Below are 19,351 nucleotides of genomic sequence, written 5' to 3' on the forward strand. Positions count from 1 at the left end.
TCCGAGCTGGTCTCTCATTCTCTGCACCTTTTCATTGGTCTCCCGGCCAGGGGTTTGGCCATTTCCTATTCAATAAGATGAATAATCCTAGGACCATCCTCTTGAAGACTTACAGGCCAGGCAGACCTACCCCTGATATTTGCAAGTGTCGTGGGGTTGACCCACGGTCCCAGTTTGTCTGGGACCAAAAGTTTTCCCAGGATGTAGGACTTTCAATGTCCAAACCAGAAAAGTCTCTGGCAAACTGAGCCGAGTTGGACAGTCTCTGTATATGTGAAAATGATCTAAAAGTTTTAAATCTCAATTATTTAATATGGCTGAAAGTTGAAACCTTATTAAATATTTTTATCAAGATAAAATCAGTTGCAATTCTACTGTCGCATACCCACCTAGCTGCCAAAGTAAAAAAGTATCAAGTTTTATGCGTTCCGGCCAGGCCTGTGAATATACCAGCTTAATAGCAACATGAACTGCTTAATACTGCAAAGTATTCCTCAGCCTTCAGGTACAGCTATTGCCAAAACAACCCTTGTTATATCACAAGTACCGTGAATTAGAACATGAAGGGCAGCAAGAAAATGGACACTTGCTATTTCTGGGTAATGCCACCGTGTGTCCTGAGACCTTAATTGCCTCCAGGCTATCAGACGGAACTTTGACCCTTCATTCCTAAATGCTTCGGCTGCCAGTAAAGTTCTGAGTCTTGTGAGCTCTTCTAGCAAATCATAAGGGGGGAGTCGTGGGGTCTCCTGACGTTGGCTCCAAGTCAGACAGAAGTGTGGGTACCCCGGGGACCCGATTTGCCCCTGGCGTCTGAAGCGGGGCCAGTCTTGTGGGACCAAGGACTTCACCCGTGGGGTCCATGCTAACTCTGGGTAGCAAGTGTCAGAACTGAATAGAACGCTGGACACCCAGCTGGTGTTTCTGAGAGTCGTAGAAGCGGTGTTGGAAAAGTTGTTGACATAATCGGTGTCAGAAGCGTGGTGGGTGAAAACAGCTTACCCTGGGGACTTCCCCGGCGGTCCAGTGGTTAAGACTCCGCGCTTCCACTGCAGGAGATGCGGGTTCGATCCCTGGTCGGGGAACTAATATCCCACATGCCGTACGGCATGGTCCCCACAAAGAAACAGCTTACCCTCACACGGTTACTTTCTCTCCGATGGACCAGATAAGGAAACTAAGCTAAGAGGTAAATGATGCCTGCAAGGTCTAACTAACTCTGCTAATGAGTGGAGAAGCCTGCATTTGCGTTCAGCCATCTGATGTCAAAGCTCGCAGACCCAGCCACAGCCTGCCCCGAGGGAGCGCTGGGACACGGGACCCCTGCCCAGTTCTTTCTTCTCTTTGCTTGGGCAAAGGGGGAGTCCACTTGCTGTCAACATGCAGCCACGAAGAGGAGGTCACTCCTCAGCCCTGCTCCTTTCCCACCTACATCTGGGTCACACCAGGGAGGACAGATTTCCCAGGCGGCCTGCCATGAATGTGTGTCTGTGGATAGGAAGAGAATACAAATGCCAGGGCCTGGCGGCAGGATGACTCATCTGGGGCCTGCAAGCACAGCCTCTAATTCCCGGCCCGAGCCTGGCTTTCCTGTCATTAGTCCTAAGGGTAGTCATGCAACGCAGGAGGGCTGGCAGGTGCAGGATGAAGGGGTCCCACGTAAGGGGCAGGAGGTGCGAGATTGTGGCCCCAGCTGACCCTGACAACAGGCTCAGTTTTCCCACCCAGAAATCTCATGTCTGTCCCAGCCCTGAGCGTAGGGTGGGTGTGGAGGGCAGTCAGAGAGACAGGCCTACGAGCGCTTCCCCCCCCCCCCACCCAGCAAAGCCAACATGGTCAGGGACAGACAGAGGGACCAGCCCTTTCCTCGCTCTGGGCCTCAACCCATGAAGTGTCTGTGTGATGTCGCTGTTGGCCCAGGTGGTCACTAGGGCCTGCAGCATCCACGCCCTGGGATTCCGGTCCATAGATGGGAGACAGAATGACCCACCTGGGGGTCTGCAGTCCCTGAGGCAGCCCAGACTCAGCCTCTGCCCTGATCCTGGGCCCCCTGACACCTCCAGGCACAGGTTCAGCCCAAGCAGGGGATGCCTCAGACTTGGGAAGCTCTGTGGGTGGGAGGGTCATGCATAACCCACGTGTCCAGGGGCCTCACAGGTGACATTTTGAATCCTGGCAGCATCTCTACCCGTTGTTTTACAGACGAGGACACGGCGTGGGAGGTGGGGCCTGATCCCAAAGCCCACACTCTGCACTCCATGTGGGCCTTGGTGGAGAGGGGAGGGGGCTTCTCTGTCCACAAAACAGGGGGTAGGATGGCCCAGTAACCTGGGTTGCTGGCTGTGCAACTCTGGGCAAAGGCCTAACCTCCCTGTGTGGGCTGCTCTGGAAATGCTCCGTGCAGTGTGGACACAGAGGTCAAGGGGATCCTAGACACTTCCTAAGGGCACCAGGAATCACCCAGGCCGGAGCCTCCAGAACTCCCATGGTCCTGCACGGCCCACCCCACCTCCCAGCACCAAGCACCTGTTATTCACAGTTTTTACTTAGAAGTGAAACTTTGAAACGGAAGCTTCGTGTCATTATCATTAAATGAAAAATCTCTACCGCTTGCCATGAATTGAAGACATCATACAAAAAACTGCAGGAAATCAAAGCAAAGACATGAAATTCTATTTGGATGCTGGTGTCTGCTGAAGGCTTGCTGACTCGTAAAAAGGGAAATGATAAAGCGTCAAAAAGATATTAAGAACCTAAGTGGGCCACTGTTAGTTTCTCCCTGGTTTAAGGGATGAAAAGGAACGGAAAGGGAGCTGTTTCTCTCCAGGACACCCACTGTCATTGGAGCGTCGGAAACCTCTCTCCACCCTCACGCGGGCACGGGTCCTCCCCTCTCCTCTGCCCGGGTCCAGGCCCTCCCAGCCCTCCGCCGCCCGCATGCTGCCCCCGCATTGGGCGGCCCACCGTCTCCCTCGCGTGGTCCGAGGGGGGCGGGGCCGGCCGGGTGACGTCACGCCGGGAATGCCTGGGGTGAGTGCACCCGGGCCGGCGGAGAGCCAGAGTGGGCGCCGGGCGGAGCCGCGGCGCCCTCGGACTCCGGACGCCCGGCCCGCCGCCATTATGTACGACCCCGAGCGCGGCTGGAGCCTGTCCTTCGCCGGCTGCGGCTTCCTGGGCTTCTACCACATCGGGGTGACCCGCTGCCTGAGCGAGCGCGCCCCGCACCTCCTCCGCAACGCGCGCAGGTTCTTCGGGGCCTCGGCCGGGGCGCTGCACTGCGCCTTCTTCCTCTCTGGGGTCCCGCTGGGTAGGTCCGGGCCGCCGCGGGGCTCCGCGCGGGGAGGGGGCGCGCGGTGGAGCCGGGATTGGAAACGGAAACTGCGGGGTACACCCGGGGTCTCCCCAGACAGATGCCTCCTCCAGTGCGTCTTTTTGCCCCGCGCCGGGGAGCTCTGTTGCCGGGCCTGGGAGTGGGGCGCGCCGTGTGGGCGGCTCTTCTGGGCGTGGGAACCCGGAGCGCCTCCTCGCCCCGACTCCCTTTTGGCGCCCGGGCTTGAAGAAAGCCCCCCGACCCAGCCCGGGAGTGAGAGCCAGGTTGTCTCGGAGCGACGGGGAGGAGGGAGCGCGACGCCTGGGTGGGAGTGAGGGGCGTGAGGAGCGGGGGGCGGAGGCCCGATTTGCCCTGCTTCCGGCCAGGCCAGGAAGGAGGCTTTGGCCTGTGGCCCAGGGTGGCTGCCTTCTTCCCTCTGGGGGCCAGAGGGACTGGAGACCCCCGGCCCCGGGCGCCTTTGATCTCCGCCCAGCCCTCGTGGGAGCGCTGGGGGCGGCTGGGTGCCTCTCAGGCAGAGGGCAACTTGCTGGTTTGGATTGAAAGGGGGTTGGGGAGAGGTGTTTTATGGAGGTGGGGAGAGGGAGGTGAGGGGAGGTAGGAAAGTTGTCTCCTCCTTTTCCGGTGTTTGAGACCCTTCTTGGGGGCTGGACATCCCACATCCCCTCCTCTCCTCCCCACCACACCCCTGCTCAGTGCCCTGGAAACGAGGTCCTGTGCATTTGAATCTTGTCCTAATGAAGCATCTCTGTACTCGTGGGTACCAGTGGGAGGGGCCGACTGGGGCTTGTGGCCAGCTGGCATAAATTACTAGGGTATGACATCCTTGGCCTGGGATCCTAGCCAGGGAGCAGGGCCTGGAGCAAGTGGCAGCATGGAGCTGTAGGCATCCAAAGGTCCCCAGACAGGAAGATAATGCACCTTTTCATTAGCCCCTGTTTGTCTGGGCTTCCTTTAACGGTTTACTCTTTGCTCTACCCAGGAACGGCTGTGTTGGACACTGCCAGCAGGAATCCCTTGCCAGTAAGCACAGCCCTGCCATTGGATAGGATCAGGGAGCAGACCCTGGGCTGATGGAGAGGTGGGGATTAGGAGAGGCCACCGTGGCCGCCTTCCCCATCGAGGGGGAGAGGAGCAAAGGGCAGGAAATGAGACCTCAAGGAGGATTAGACTGGTCATCTTGGGCTTGAGCAGTGATAAAAGCCAACGCTTGTGTCCCAGGGTTGTGACCTGGAGACAGCCACGTGGTCAAATGTTGAATTGGGACCAGATTCAAATGCACAGACCCCAGCACGTGAAGTGCCCTGACTCCAGTGTAGAGGGCGTTCCTAACAGGCAGAGGACAGGTGCAGCCTGGGGTTGTGTCCTGCAGGGGGAGGCTCGGGACCACCAAGTCGCTGGAAAGTGGATCTGGAGGTCCTGGCAGGAACTACTCCGGAGGTTCTGGGAGCCCCAGTTTCTTGCTTTAACTGCCTGTCTCACTTGGGGACCGCCAGGGAGCATTTCCCAGGGCCTGTGACCTGGGCGGGGCTCCTGAGAGCGCCTCCAAACCCAGGCTGACTTGGCAGGAGAGACTGGCAGAACCAGCCAGCTGTGTGCAATTTTGTGCCTTCTGCCCGGGCTCAGTGGGGCCACATGTGCAGGGAGAGCTGAGTGGAGGTCAGAAGCAGGTCAGGACCTGCTGATGTGTGTCCAGCCTTCTGCATCCCAGGATTTACGGATGACTAGGGCTCGGGCTGGGACAGGTACTCTTGCCTGCTAGGGCAGTGCAGACCAGCCAGAGGGGACCAGGCCGGTGAGTGAGGTCAGATGGAGTATGCATGTGCCCTGTGCCCACTGGATGGTCTGGTAGTTCTGACATTAGAGGTTAAAAGTTAAGTCTAGTTGTTTATTAGGTGCTTCATCTGGGTTGAGCACCTATAGATTGTAGTGTATCTAATCTTCTCTATTTCCAAAAGGTAGTTGAGTGTGGTCCCACATTAAAAACATACAGTCTGAGACTCAGAGAGGCGGTGAAGTGGCTTATTTTAGTTGCTCAGCTAGTAAGAGGTAGAGGCAGGATTCAAACTCAGGTCCAAGGCTGCACTTGCTCTCTGCTCCCTGCAGCGTGAGGCCCATTCGTGCTCAAGCTCCGGCGCTGTGAGTGCCTGGCTTCTGGCCTTGCTGGAGGGATGGAGATGAGGAGAGGGCTCACTGGGCCTCTGGAGGCTCGTTCCTGTGGCCAGAGAGGGCCTAGAGCAGCGCTAACCAACAGAAATAGGCATATCTTACATTTCCTAGTAGCCACATGGAAAAAGCAAAAGACATAAGTGAAATTAATTTTATTTATCCCAGTCCAGCCAAAATATTATCATGTTCACATCTAATCAATATAAAACATTATTCATGAGATGTTTTACATTTTGTTGTTGTTCTTGTTGCTCTAAGCCTTTGAGATCCAGTGTGTCTTTTACCCATCTCAGTTTGGGCTAGCCGCATCTCAGGCCCGGGAGCCACACGTGGCTGCCGGATCAGACAGCCCAGTCCTAGAGAAAGGGAAAGGTCAGCAGCTTCCCTGCCGCCAGGTTTCTGGTCCTGCCACAAAGCATTCCCATCTCCAGGGTGGTACACTTCTTTGTATGTTTGTCTCTCTCCGCCCAGAGCAGACATTGCAGGCCCTCATGGACCTTGTCCGGAGCGCCAGGAGTCGGAACATTGGCGTCCTCCACCCGGCCTTCAATTTGAGCAAGCACCTCCGAGATGGTCTCCAGAGATACCTCCCGGACAACGTCCACCAGCTCCTCTCGGGCAGAATTGTCATCTCACTCACCAGAGTGGCCGATGGAGAAAATGTGCTGGTGTCTGATTTTCGGTCCAAAGACGAAGTCGTGGACGTAAGCAGTTTGCTTATCTGGGTGTTGTCAAGTCATAAAGACCATTTCATTTCAGAAGCAACAGAGGGGGCTGTCGTAGGCCACCTGCCCCATTTTTTTCTTAAGATACAGAAGAACCCGGTTGCCCACGATACTGGTTAGCTTCCTGTACCAGGGTGATATCAACTCCGAGTGCATCCAGCGGTCTGGTCCAGAGCGTGTGCAAAACTGGAGTGTTCCAGGACAGTTTCAGTTTCAAATAACACCTCCCCATCCTTCAAGACTTGGCTTATGACCTCTTGCTCCAGGGACCTCGTCCCACATGGGTCCCTCCTCCCAGTGATGCCTGTTCCTTAATGAGGACCCCTCCAGTGAAGTCCCACAAGGGGGGGGAGTGTGTCTTATTTGCCTCTAGCACAGAGAAGCTCATTGGCACTATGAAAATACCACTTAGTTTGGCTGATGCCTTTTACGAGAATTGCTTGGATATCATTTCACTTAACACAGGTCCCTCCGAGCAAGCAGCCTGCTTGCTTGTAACCGGCAGCTTCTCAGCGGCCAGTGTCACTTTCCACTTAACCTTGTTTGTGGAGGCTTTTTCTAAGCAGCCAGCACCTGTGCGTTCCCACGTGAGCCCTTTCTCTCTCTGCATCAGTGTTACATCCTGCATAATGCTCGCTAGCATGGCGCGACTCAAAGTGTGGGCCCCGGACCAGCAGCAGCAACAGCGGCATCGCCTGGGAGCTTGTTAGAATTGCAGGCTCTCAGGCCCCACCTCCAGCCTGCAGCGTCAGAACCTTAGGGGTGGGGCACCGAGTCTGTGGTTCGCCAAGCTTTCCAGGTGATTCTGATGAACGTCAGCGTTTGCAAAACCCTGATCTAGCCCCTTCCCTGTCAATCAGGTAGTCACCAACTCTTGGTTCTGTCTCTGATGGCCCAGTGTGACCCTCGTGGGGAGCAGGGGCAAGAAGCTAAAGTCTGCAGACGGTGTAGTTAGACAATTGATACTTGGGCCTGAAATAATAAGTGTGTAGGTTGGTTCGTGTTCATTCAACCGTTTATTAAAGCACCTCCTCTGTGCCAAGAGTGTTTTCAGGCTTGTTGCTCTTCTCGCTTGGAGAAGGCTTATAAAGACCCAGGGGAATAAAAGGCAGCCTGCTCTGGGCTGTGGTTTCACCCTCTTTTGTCTTCACAGGCCTTGTTTTGTTCCTCCTTCGTGCCTTTCATCAGTGGCTTGATCCCCCCTTCCTTCAGAGGCGTGGTAAGTCCGCTTTTAAAGTGTGTTTGAGGGAATTCCCTGGTGGTCCAGTGGTTAGGACGCCTCACTTTCACTGCCAAGGGCCCGGGTTCGATCCCTGGTCGGGGAACTAAGATCCAGCAAACCAAGTGTCCAAAAAAAAAGAGGCACTGGGCTCAAGTACCCTGGGCCCCTGAGACCTGTCCCCAAACGCGGAGCCTTTTTGCCTCTCAGCCTTCAGACAGAGATTCCATAGCTGGCCCCCTTCCGGGCTCTCTGGACAGCAAAACCAAGTTCGTGTAGAATAATTAGCTGGTTATCTGTAAGGTAAGCTCCTCACTTAATCTTTTTTTTTTTTTTTTAATTTTGGGAATTTTTTTTTTAACATCTTTATTGGAGTAAAATTACTTTACAGTGTTGTGTTAGTTTCTGCTGTATAACAAAGTGAATCAGCTATATGTATACATATATCCCATATCCCCTCCCTCTTGCATCTCCCTCCCACCCTCCTATTCCACCCCTCTAGGTGGTCACAAAGCACCGAGCTGATCTCCCTGTGCTATGCAGCTGCTTCCCACTAGCTACTTATTTTACATTTGGTAGTGTATATATGTCTATGCCACTCTCTCACCTCGTCCCAACTTACGCTTCCCCCTCCCCGTGTCCTCAAGTCCGTTCTCTACGTCTGCGTCTTTATTCCTGTCCTGCCCCTAGGTTCATCAGAACCATTTTTTTTTTAGATTCCATATATATGTGTTAGCATATGGTATTTGTTTTTCTCTTTCTGACTTACTTCACTCTGTATGACAGACTCTAGGTCCATCCACCTCACTACAACTAACTCAATTTCATTTCTTTTTTTGTCTGAGTAATATTCCATTGTATATATGTGCCACATCTTCTTTATCCATTCATCTGTCAATGGACACTTTGGTTGCTTCCATGTCCTGGCTATTGTAAATAGAGCTGCAGTGAACATTGTGGTACATGACTCTTTTTTTTTTTTTTTTTCTGTAGGGGTAGAAAGAAGAGCCTGGGCATGACTCTTTTTGAATTATGGTTTTCTCAGGGTATATGCCCAGTAGTGGGATTGCTGGGTCATATGGTAGTTCTATTTTTAGTTTTTTAAGGAACCTCCATACTGTTCTCCATAGTGGCTGTATCACTTTACATTCCTACCAACAGTGCAAGACGGTTCCCTTTTCAACACACCCTCTCCAGCATTTATTGTTTGTAGATTTTTTGATGATGGCCATTCTGACCGGTGTGAGGTGACACCTCATTGTAGTTTTGATTTGCATTTCTCTAATGATTAGTGATGTTGAGCATTCTTTCATGTGTTTGTTGGCAATTTGTATACCTTCTTTGGAGAAATGTCTATTTAGGTCTTCTGCCCATTTTTGGATTGGGTTGTTTGTTTTCGTGATATTGAGCTGCATGAGCTGCTTGTATATTTTGGAGATTAATCCTTTGTCAGTTGCTTCGTTGGCAAATATTTTCTCCCATTCTGAGGGTTGTCTTTTGGTCTTGTTTATGGTTTCCTTTGCTGTGCAAAAGCTTTGAAGTTTCATTAGGTCCCATTTGTTTATTTGTGTTTTTATTTCCATTTCTCTAGGAGCTGGGTCAAAAAGGATCTTGCTGTGATGTATGTCATAGAGGGTTCTGCCTATGTTTTCCTCTAAGAGTTTGATAGTGTCTGGCCTTACATTTAGGTCTTTAATCCATTATGAGTTTATTTCTGTGTATGGTGTTAGGGAGTGTTCTAATTTCATTCTTTTACATGTAGCTGTCCAGTTTTCCCAGCACCACTTATTGAAGAGGCTGTCTTTTCTCCATTGTATATTCTTGCCTCCTTTATCAAAGATAAGGTGACCATATGTGCGTGGGTTTATCTCTGGGCTTTGTCTCCTGTTCCATTGATCTATATTTCTGTTTTTGTGCCAGTACCATATTTTGTAGCTTTGTAGTATAGTCTGAAGTCTGGGAGCCTGATTCCTCCAGCTCCATTTTTCTTTCTCAAGATTGCTTTGTCTATTCAGGGTCTTTTGTGTTTCCATAAAAATTGTGAAATTTTTTGTTCTAGTTCTGTGAAAAATGCCATTGGTAGTTTGATAGGGATTGCATTGAATCTGTAGATTGCTTTGGGTAGTATAGTCATTTTCACAATTCACTTAATCTTCACATGAGCACTGAAACAGGTGCCCAGTGGCCTATTAAGGTATAAGATGCTTAAGAGTCATTTACTCACTTAAGGTAATAAGTTTTTTGTTTTTTTTTTCTTGGCTGCATTGGGTCCTCGTTGGGGCACGCGGGCTTTCTTTAGTTGCAGCGAGTGGGGGCTACTTTTCGTTGCGGTGCGTGGGCTTCTCATTGCGGTGGCTTTTCTTGTTTTGGAGCACGGGATTCAGTAGTTGTGGCATGCAGGCTCAGTAGCTGTGGCTCGCGGGCTCTAGAGCACAGACTCAGTAGTTGTGGCGCACGGGCTTAGTTGCTCCGTGGCATGTGGGATCTTCCCGGACCAGGGCTTGAACCCGTGTCCCTTGCATCGGCAGGCAGATTCTTAACCACTACGCCAGCAGGGAAACCCGGTAATAAGGCTTTATTCTTAGGGTTTGAGGGTTATAATCCTCTCTGGGTCTGACTCTATCCTTTTCAGCCCGTGGCTTCGGGCAGAGGCTGCCGACAGGGCTGCAATTTGGTTCCATTCAACAAATATGTAAACACACGTGGCTAATCCTGAGCCCTGCCTCTGGTGGAAAAACAGAAGTTGAGGTGTTTGTCCTGCAGGCTCTGGACTGGATGCTGGACTGTGCTGGACCACCTGGCAGCCTCCTTCTAGGGCAGCAGTTATCAGATGATTCTGTCCTCCCACCTGGGAACATCTGGCGATGTCTGGAGACAGTTCAGGTTGTTGCAGCTGGGGGAGAGAAGACACAACATCCAGGGCGTCAGCAGGAAGGCACTTTAGAAACCCTCCTGGTTCACGCTCTAAGAGAAGCACGGTCCTCACATTGCAAAGCAAGTTGCAAAGGCAGGTTACACGTAGCCTCACTCGTGCCCCAGGGCATCCCCGGGGCAGACACATAGTTGCCCCTATTTACAGATGAGAAAACTGAGGCCTGGGGCCATGAAGTGATCACCTGCAATTCTAACAGCGCCAGCCCGGCAGACAAACCTAGAATCGCATGTCTGCTCTAGCCCACGTTAGCTGGACTACTTTGGACACATTTCTTAACCTCTCTGAGATGGACTTGGCAAATGAGGGTTAATAATAATGAGGGTTAATAATAGTGCACAGTCGTAGCGTTGTTGTGGGAATTACATGCGATAATGCAGTGAAGACGCAGCATAGAGCCTGGCACAGGTAAGTATTCGGTAAATATGGGTGGTTTTGTCATTGTTGTTGTTATCTTTTCATTTCCCCCAGGCTGCTCCAGCTGTGGTGCACACACGGTCACCCCCCTCAGTGTCCTCAGATGAAACCTGCTGAAAATTAGAGCAAAGCGTTGAGGTTCCACTGAGCAAACTCAGAACGTTCCTGTAGAAAAGTTCAGGGTGGAGGGAAAATTACACAGGACAGAGGAGTCATCGGACTTTATCCCTTGAGTGAAAAAAGAGTGGATATATGTATATGTATAACTGATTGACTTTGCTGTACAGCAGAAACTAACACAACATTGTAAATCAACTATACTCCAATAAAAACTAATTTTAAAAAATAAATAATAATTTAAAAAGTAGTCACCTGCTTCCTCCCTCCTCAGTCTTAACTAAAGATTCCCAGTATTTGGTCCTGTGTCCCTTTCTGCCAGTGAGGGTTTTGATGCCTTCCTGTATCTTCCATAGAAATCATATGGCAACAATTTAGAAACTACTGCTGTGTGTGCACATCTAATCATTTTTGGGCTCAAGGCAAGAATCTCTTGATAGCTAAGCCGTGGCTGAATGTGCCTGATTCTTTTTTGGACTTGTTTTAGGCCAAGGTGTGCCCTGAGATTTCTCCCTTTGGAAGGATTGGCTGGGGAAATTCTCCCAGTTGTGATATTTGAAGGCCCCCCCTGTCTGTGGGCACCAACAGCTGGGCTGTGATGGTCGTGGGTTTGGGAATCATTCTAGACATTGGTGTCATAGGTGTAGACTCAGTCCAAATTGTACCAAAACCTGCCTGCCCCAGCCTGGCCGTGGGCACTAAAGTTGTTGAAGGATATGGCTACAGGAAAACTGATTCTCACAGTACTTACCCCAAATGCACCTTTGTTGTGGGATAAGATGCCATTTTGAGAGAGCTCAAGTCTCAGGTTCACCGTGTCATTTAAGTCCCCAGCGCTGCTTCTCATTTCCCAGGTGTGGACGGGCTCACAGGTTAAGTGTCTTGTCCAAGATTCCTCAAGCAGCAAGGGGCCTCTGGAATTGAACCCATGACCATCTGTCTCCCTTAGGGCCAGGTCTACATCACACTCTGTCCCTAGTGCACACAGCGCCCCTGGTCTAAGCAAATTACATGGGTATGCCTAGGGGCGCTCACCTGGGCTCGGGACTTGGCCGCCACAATGTGGGCCAGACGCCAGCCTCCGTCTCCCTCTTGGCCAGGCACTTTCTTGTGCAGTGTGCAAACTACGCAACAGCATGTGGCAACCCTGAGCGCCAGCCTACAGCCTGGCCTGGCACAGAAATGCTCAGTAGGGATTTGCTGAAAGAGTGATCCCAAAGCCCCTCACCGCATCTGCCTGCGGCTCTGAGAAGCCTCTGGCCATAATCTGAAACACACAGAGAACCCCAGCCCAGAGCTTCTGACAGTATGTCCTTTTTTTTCTTTCTCCCTTAAAAGCGATACATAGATGGAGGAGTGAGTGACATCATACCCTTCTTTGATACCAAAACGACCATCACTGTTTCCCCCTTCTATGGGGAGAGTGACATCTGCCCCAAAGTCAAGTCCACGAACTTTCTTCACGTGGACTTCACCAAGCTCAGTCTACGCCTCTGCTCAGAGAACATCTACCTATTAACCCGGGTGCTATTCCCTGCGGATCTCAAGGTGAGGGGGCCTGGGGGCATTTAAACAGTGCTGCTGTTCAGATCCCACCTCCAGGGGCTATGGCTTAAGTATGGGCAGCCTGGATAGTAGGATTTTTTTTTTTTTTAATTATCCCAATGATTCTTATTTGCATCCGTGGTCAAGAACTACACTGCAGGACTTCCCTGGTGGCACAGTGGTTAAGAATTCGCCTGCTGAGCAACTAAGCCCACGCGCCACAACTACTGAGGCTGCACTCTAGAGCCCGCGAGCCACAACTACTGAGCCTGCGTGCTGCAACTACTGGAGCCCGTGTGCCTAGAGCCCTTGCTTCACAACAAGAGAAGCCACCGCAGTGAGAAGCCTGCGCAATGAAGAGTAGCCCCCGCTCGCCGCAACTAGAGAAAGCCTGCGCGTAGCAACGAAGACCCAGTGCAGCCAAAAAAAAAAAAAAACTACACTGCATTTGGTGGTTTAATTTTTTTTTTTTTTTTGGCTTGTGGGATCTTCAGAGATTGAACCTGGGCCCTTGGCAGTGAAAGCTCGGAGTCCTAACCACTGGACCGCTGGGGAATTCCGAGTTTAATCTTTTTTTGATTGTCGTTGTAGCGTGGTGGACCTTATCACCCTAACACAGTAAGAAAGTTGGTAGAATCTGCACAGTGGTGCCAGTGTTCTGGGGAGAAGGAAGGCCATGCCATGCAACGTATATGGCAGCGTGTGCTCACGGGGAGAGGGAAGGCTGGACAGCAGGATTGGTTTGCCCATGTGGTTTGTACACAGAGCAGCAAAGGAGGCAGCTCTTCCAGTCCCACGACAAGTAGATCAAGCCCTGGTATTTGTTAGGGTGGAGGCTCGTCCAGGGACCCAGGGAGACCAGAGGAACCAGCACCCGTCATGCTGGGGTGCCAGCAAGGGCTGCACGGAGGAGGTGTCATTTGAGCTGAGTCCTGCAGGAGAGCAGAGCCCTGTCCTACCCCGCAGCGGCTGCGCTGGGCACATGGCAGCGGCTTGGAGCTTGGAGGATTCTTGGCTTTGGGTCTGCCGTCTTCAGGTGATGTTGAAAGGAATGGCGCTTAGTGACTGCCCCCTGCAGTTAATTTACTTGATTTGTTCACAGGTGCTTGGAGAGCTATGCTTTCGAGGATATTTAGACACGGTCAGGTTCTTGGAAGAGAATGGTACGTATGGTAGGGCAACTGAAGTGCCCCTTTAACAAGCTTTCTGTTCACAGTCTTGGTCAACAGTCTTGGCTCCATCACTCAGCGCTCAGCACCTTCACCCACCGTCTCGCTCGGCCCTCTCATTAACCCCACGAGATAGGAAATATTTGCCCCATTTTACAGATGGGGAAACAGAGGCTTGGAGAGGCAGCCCGGGTCCGTACTCCACTCACTGGGGAGCAGAGCTGGGACCTGAACCCGGATGTCACAGCCCCAGGGCTAGCTCTTCCTCTGCAGTGTCACCTGTCTGTGTGCTGAAGGCAGTTCCTTTGTTTTTCTTTTCTGCTTGGACACTTGTGAACCTTTAGTTTGATAAAGAAGGAAGATAAACAGTTTCTGGGCCCCAGGTGAAGGAATCAGAATAGCTCCCGCTCCCTCTAGGCGGGTGTGGGCCACGCCCACTAGCCCAGCTGTGTTTTGGGGAAGGTTCCTGCCTTTGAGTCATCCTGGCTCGTCCAGGCTGGGGGACTTGGGTTCCGGAAATGTTAGAGTGGAACCAAATATGTTTGCGGCTATTTTTCTTTGATACTAAAGGTTGGTTCATGCATTAATCCTCTGAATTAGTCTTTGTCCAAGACCAAGGAGATGGTGTGGTTCATGGGACATACATGTATCTATCTACTCAGAAAATGTTTACTGCGTACCGTCTAGGTGCCAAGCAATTGGCGACTCCACAGCGGACAGACGGATGTGGCCCTCCTGGAGCTTAGTCTCGTGGTTGTTGCCGAAATATCGGCTTCCCTGTGCACCGATGCCGAACAGAAATACGGAGACAGAGATTTTGGAGGAAGACAGAGATTGCTTTATTTTTCTGCCAGGCATAAGGGAAGACACGGCAGCCTAGGGCCTCAAGAACTGTCTCCCCCCTGCTTCGGGAATCGGAGAAGATTTTATATGCGGGGCTCAGGGGTACACGATAAGGATCAAAGTAGTGAAGGTCTTGCATTCTTCTTCTTCCCGCATTATTTCAAAACAGTCACAGCTGGCGTCATGTCAGGCAGCCCGGCAATTGGGTCCGTTTGTCTCTGGGTTATCGGCCTGTGACCTTTTTTCTGAAACGCAAATGCTGCAAGGGGTGATTTGCTACAAGGGAGTCCAGGATGTAATTCACATAATTCACATAATGTTAAAGAGTAATAGGTTAGCTTTGTGAAGTACAAATCTATTTGCAGAAACTACAGATTAGTAACAGTTAAAAAAGAAAAAACTAGGAGTGATTTAACTCTTTCAGGCCAGGTTATGTTTCTTCTCTAGCCTGCTCACTGTTTCCTTTATTTTCCTTGTTCTCAGGAGAGGGAAAACTTCATTTCTGTTTGTGCTGCAACAAATTCCCCACTGCTAGTTCATTCCCTCCATAACAATGGAGGAAGGGAAACAGGCGTGTTCCGGTCTGGCTGAGGACAAAACTTCCGTTTTGCTCCACTTGACAAACACCAGCTGTCCGGCCCAGGGGCCCATCTATCTCCTATTTCAAATTCCCCCTGAGAGATGTGAACCCCAAGAAATCTTTATTGGGATGATGAGGGACGACGGTCTGTCTTCCGTAGCTTCTTCAGGTTGGCAGGGGGCTCGTAGACCCTACCTAGTTGGGGTCATGGAGCTCTTGCCCTGTCTTATTAAGGGCCCCAGGGTGACTTCTGTTGTTTTGGCAGGATCTGTTCTGAGAAATGGCTGGAATCTTTGCATCATCATTATCTTGATGTGAACATATTGTAATCTGGAAGAGACAGAACTTAACAAGTAGTTTAAAAAAAGAGGCCAAAGATTAGTAAAAGAATTATTGTAGGGCTTCCCTGGTGGCGCAGGGGTTAAGAATCCGCCTGCCAATGCAGGGGACATGGGATCTAGCCCTGGTCCGGGAAGATCCCACGTGCCGCGGAGCAACTAAGCCCGTGCACCACAACTACTGAGCCTGTGCTCTAGAGCCGGTGAGCCGCAACTACTGAGCCCATGTGCCACAACTACTGAGCCTGCACTCTAGAGCCCGTGCTCCACAACAAGAGAAGCCACCGCAATGAGAAGCCCGCGCACCGCAACGAAGAGTAGCCCCTGCTTGCCGCAACTAGAGAAAGCCCGCGTGCAGCAACAAAGACCCAATGCGGCCAAAAATAAATAAATAAATTTAAAAAAATAATAATCTGCCATCAATTAAAAAAAAAAAAAAAGAATTATTGTAGCCAGGGGCCCAAGCAGGATTAAGAGCCATGTGTCTGGTAGTAATTTTGATCCTGATCCGGATAGAGTCAGTGCTTGGGTTACCCTGTTTAAAGGAATGGAGCCATTTGGTGTGGTCATATATATAATTTTATGTCCTCTTCTATTAGCCCAGTGTGATTGATGTAGGTGTAACAGACCCCATTAGAAGTATTTGGAGGCGTGACAACCTAAATGTTAATAGACAAAATAGATCTCATTTCTTTTTAGGAGAATAAGCCTGAAACCCAGTCTAGGCCTGGCACTCTGGGGAGACTTGTAGCCAGGTAGCTGGTTATCTAGTTTCATCAAAGTAGGTTTTAACCTTTGATGTGGTATTAATATATAAATAACAGGAGCTATTGGTCACTACATGTGTTTTCTCTTTTTGTTAACATATGATCTAAAGCAATTTTGTCGTCTAAAAGTGTAGTAGTTACAAGAGGAGACCTTTAAGAAGTAAGGTTGCAGTTACCAGCTGTCAGCAGACGTTGTTTTGAGAATGGCTGGTGGCATCCCAAATCTAACACAGCTCAGAGAACTCAAGTTCTTAGCAATAAAAGGACTTGCCTAAAATCACACCATAGTGTCACCGTTCATGATGTCAGTGTTTCTCTAGGTATGAGAAGATGCAAGAAATGGGGCTCGTAAAATCTTCTCCTGAAAGTATTTAACTATCCGAAGGCCTGTCCTGTCAGTTTTTCCCAGAGCACAGAGAGCCTCATTTCAGCTCTCCACCCTGAACTCCTTGTAGGGGGTGTTGAAGGTCACTAGCTACAGCAGCTCATGATTTAATCCTTGTAGAAGCAGATGGCAAGTGTCAGTTTTCAGTCGGCAGGGCCCCTTTATGGTCATAATTTCAACCATGGTTTGGGGCATTTCATGACCATTTTGTCCCATGGTGCTAGGAACACTCATTCCCAGGTCTGGCGAAGATTTTGCTGATAGGCCACTCCATGTGCTATTACTGGACTAGACCTTTACTAGTATCCAAAAGTCTCTGGACCACCTGTCTTCCTAGTCTCTTATGGTCCAGGACAATATTCCCTCTTGTTGCTTCTTCTCATATCTAGAGTTAGACTATTGTAATCATTGATCTCATATGGAACTATAATCATTTTATCGGAGGCTCAGTCACACATTTGGTAATGTAAGAAACAATTTTTTTTTTGAAATAGGAAAAATACAAATAACATAGCTGGCAGTATTAATAAAGTCATAAGTAAGAATTAAGCCAAGAACTTCCATTAGGTGCAGCCCAGTATATCCCAGGTCATCTGCCTTAGTCTGTTCTGTACCAATCCCTATTTTTCAGGGAAATTATATATTGGCATTGTCCATAAGGTACTCAGCCCAGTTTCCTAGTGTTACTAGACTGATTATCCTTAGTATGATTTAACTGTTCCCAGCATAGAGGAGCCTTTAACTTTAAATTACCATAGCCTGGTGTTAATTACATAAATCCATCCTATAATTGTGGGAGGTTTTATTCCTTGGCTGAAATTTTTGCTTGTTCTGATTGAACTTTGAGTAATAGAGGAAAATTCATATCTATGGTCAGGGTCAGAGCAGGTATTATTAATTGGTCAGGTGAGGGGATCTCATCTAGTAATATCAATAGTGGCCTGAACATGACTATAATTTTCCTTTTAAGATAAATCTCCTAAGAGTCAACCAATTAGAGCCTTGGAGCGGAGAAATCCACTCAGGTAACCCAGAAGTACTAGACATAGGTAATTGGCCGCAAACCCAACAATTGGATTGATTTTTAAAACTAGCATAGGATCGTGCCTATGATAGAAAAACATGTGATTCATATGCAAAGGTCCAAGAAGTCAAGAGAACACTATAAATGAGCATATGAGTCAGGTCCAGGATCTTGGGGAAGCTGTCTACTTCTGATGTTGTCTTTTTCTCATCCTGGTGTGAGTGTAGTTTCTCCTCTGTTTGAGCGTTGTTTTAAGGTGATTTAGAGGTCAGCCGTCCTCTCTATAGGCCAGTCCAGTGCAGGGGCCCTTGGTGAGTGGAAGTTAATTCCCTTTGGTTTTACTGTGTATGAGCTAGTTAAGAGTGCCTGGCGCGCAGACGTCGCCTCCCCGCGTGCTTCTGAGGGGGCTGCCGGGCCTTGTCCTACCACAGTGGCTGCGCAGTTTGGGAGCAGGGCTCTGCAACCGCAGTCCCAGCCTCGGTGTTTGGTACACAGAAGGCCCCGCATGTCGGGAGCGTGCAACCCCCCCGCCCGGCCCAGTGAGCCCCGTGCGTGAACCGCGCTGATGGAGGATGGCAGCCTCGGGGTGGAGAAGAGCAGCAGGAAGAAGACCGAGAAGAAACTTGCTGCTCGAGAGGAAGCTGAACTGTTGGCGGGCTTCATGGGCATCATGAATAACATGCGGAGACAATGATTTAAATCCACCACCCAACTGTAGTTGGATCTACAGTCTACCCAGGGCTTGGTACCCAGGGTCAACTTGAAATCACGCTGGGAGGGACTGATGGCAGCACCTTGTTGACAAGCTACATAAATCCAGAGAAAACATTGTGTGATGCGACCCTTATGGTCCAGGAAAGAAAGGTACCTGCTCATCGTGCTGTCCTTGCTGCAGCCAGTCATTTTTTTAACTTAATGTTCACAACTAACATGCTTGAATCGAAGTCCTTTGAAGTGGAACTCAGAGATGCTGAACCTGACATTGAACAACTGGTGGAATTCGTTTATACCACTAGAATTTCTGTGAATAGCAACAACGTTCAGTCTTTGTTAGATGCAGCAAACCAGTACCAGATTGAACCTGTGAAGAAAATGTGCTGATTTTCTGAAAGAGCAAGTTGATGCTTCAAATTGTCTTGGTATAACTGTGCTAGCAGAGTGTCTAGACTGTCCTGAATTGAAAGCAACTGCAGATGACTTTATTCATCAGCATTTTCCTGAAGTTTATAAAACTGATGAGTTTCTACAACTTGATGTCAAGCGAGTTACACATCTCCTCAAGCAGGACACTCTTGAGTGTGAGGGCAGGGGATCAGGTTTATGATGCTGCAGTCAGGTGGTTGAAATATGATGAACCTAACGGCCAGCCATTTATGGTTGACATCCTTGCTAAAGTCAGGTTTCCTCTTTTATCAAAGAATTTCTTAAGTAAAACAGTACAAGCTGAACCACTTATTCAAGACAATCCTGAATGCCTTAAGATGGTCGTAAGTAAGTTGCCTTAATATCCATTTATAACTTATCGTGTAGCCAGTTTCTCATGGGCTTAAAACCCTTCAGGGGCTTCCCTGGTGGCGCAGTGGTTGAGAATCTGCCTGCCAATGCAGGGGACACGGGTTCGAGCCCTGGTCTGGGAAGATCCCGCATGCCGCGGAGCGACTGGGCCCGTGAGCCACAATTGCTGAGCCTGCGCGTCTGGAGCCTGTGCTCCGCAACAAGAGAGGCCGCGATGGTGAGAGGCCCGCGCACCGCGATGAGGGGTGGTCCCCGCTTGCCGCAACTGGAGAGAGCCC

General features: G+C 50.0%; 1 protein-coding gene across 1 annotated transcript in view; it reads left to right on the forward strand.

Moving 5' to 3' along the window:
• The first annotated feature begins 3,030 nt into the window (after nt 1–3,030).
• PNPLA3 (patatin like phospholipase domain containing 3) overlaps nt 3,031–19,351 on the forward strand; it is a 30,005-nt gene continuing 13,684 nt past the window's right edge. Inside the window, exons 1-5 of the mRNA XM_059934894.1 lie at nt 3,031–3,307; nt 5,969–6,201; nt 7,376–7,441; nt 12,246–12,455; nt 13,555–13,615. Coding sequence (XP_059790877.1) covers nt 3,121–3,307; nt 5,969–6,201; nt 7,376–7,441; nt 12,246–12,455; nt 13,555–13,615 — 757 coding nt within the window. The 5' untranslated portion in view covers nt 3,031–3,120. The remainder of the gene's footprint in view (nt 3,308–5,968; nt 6,202–7,375; nt 7,442–12,245; nt 12,456–13,554; nt 13,616–19,351) is intronic.

Source organism: Balaenoptera ricei, chromosome 10, assembly GCF_028023285.1.
Source record: "Balaenoptera ricei isolate mBalRic1 chromosome 10, mBalRic1.hap2, whole genome shotgun sequence".
In the NCBI taxonomy this organism is placed as follows: Eukaryota; Metazoa; Chordata; class Mammalia; order Artiodactyla; family Balaenopteridae; genus Balaenoptera; species Balaenoptera ricei.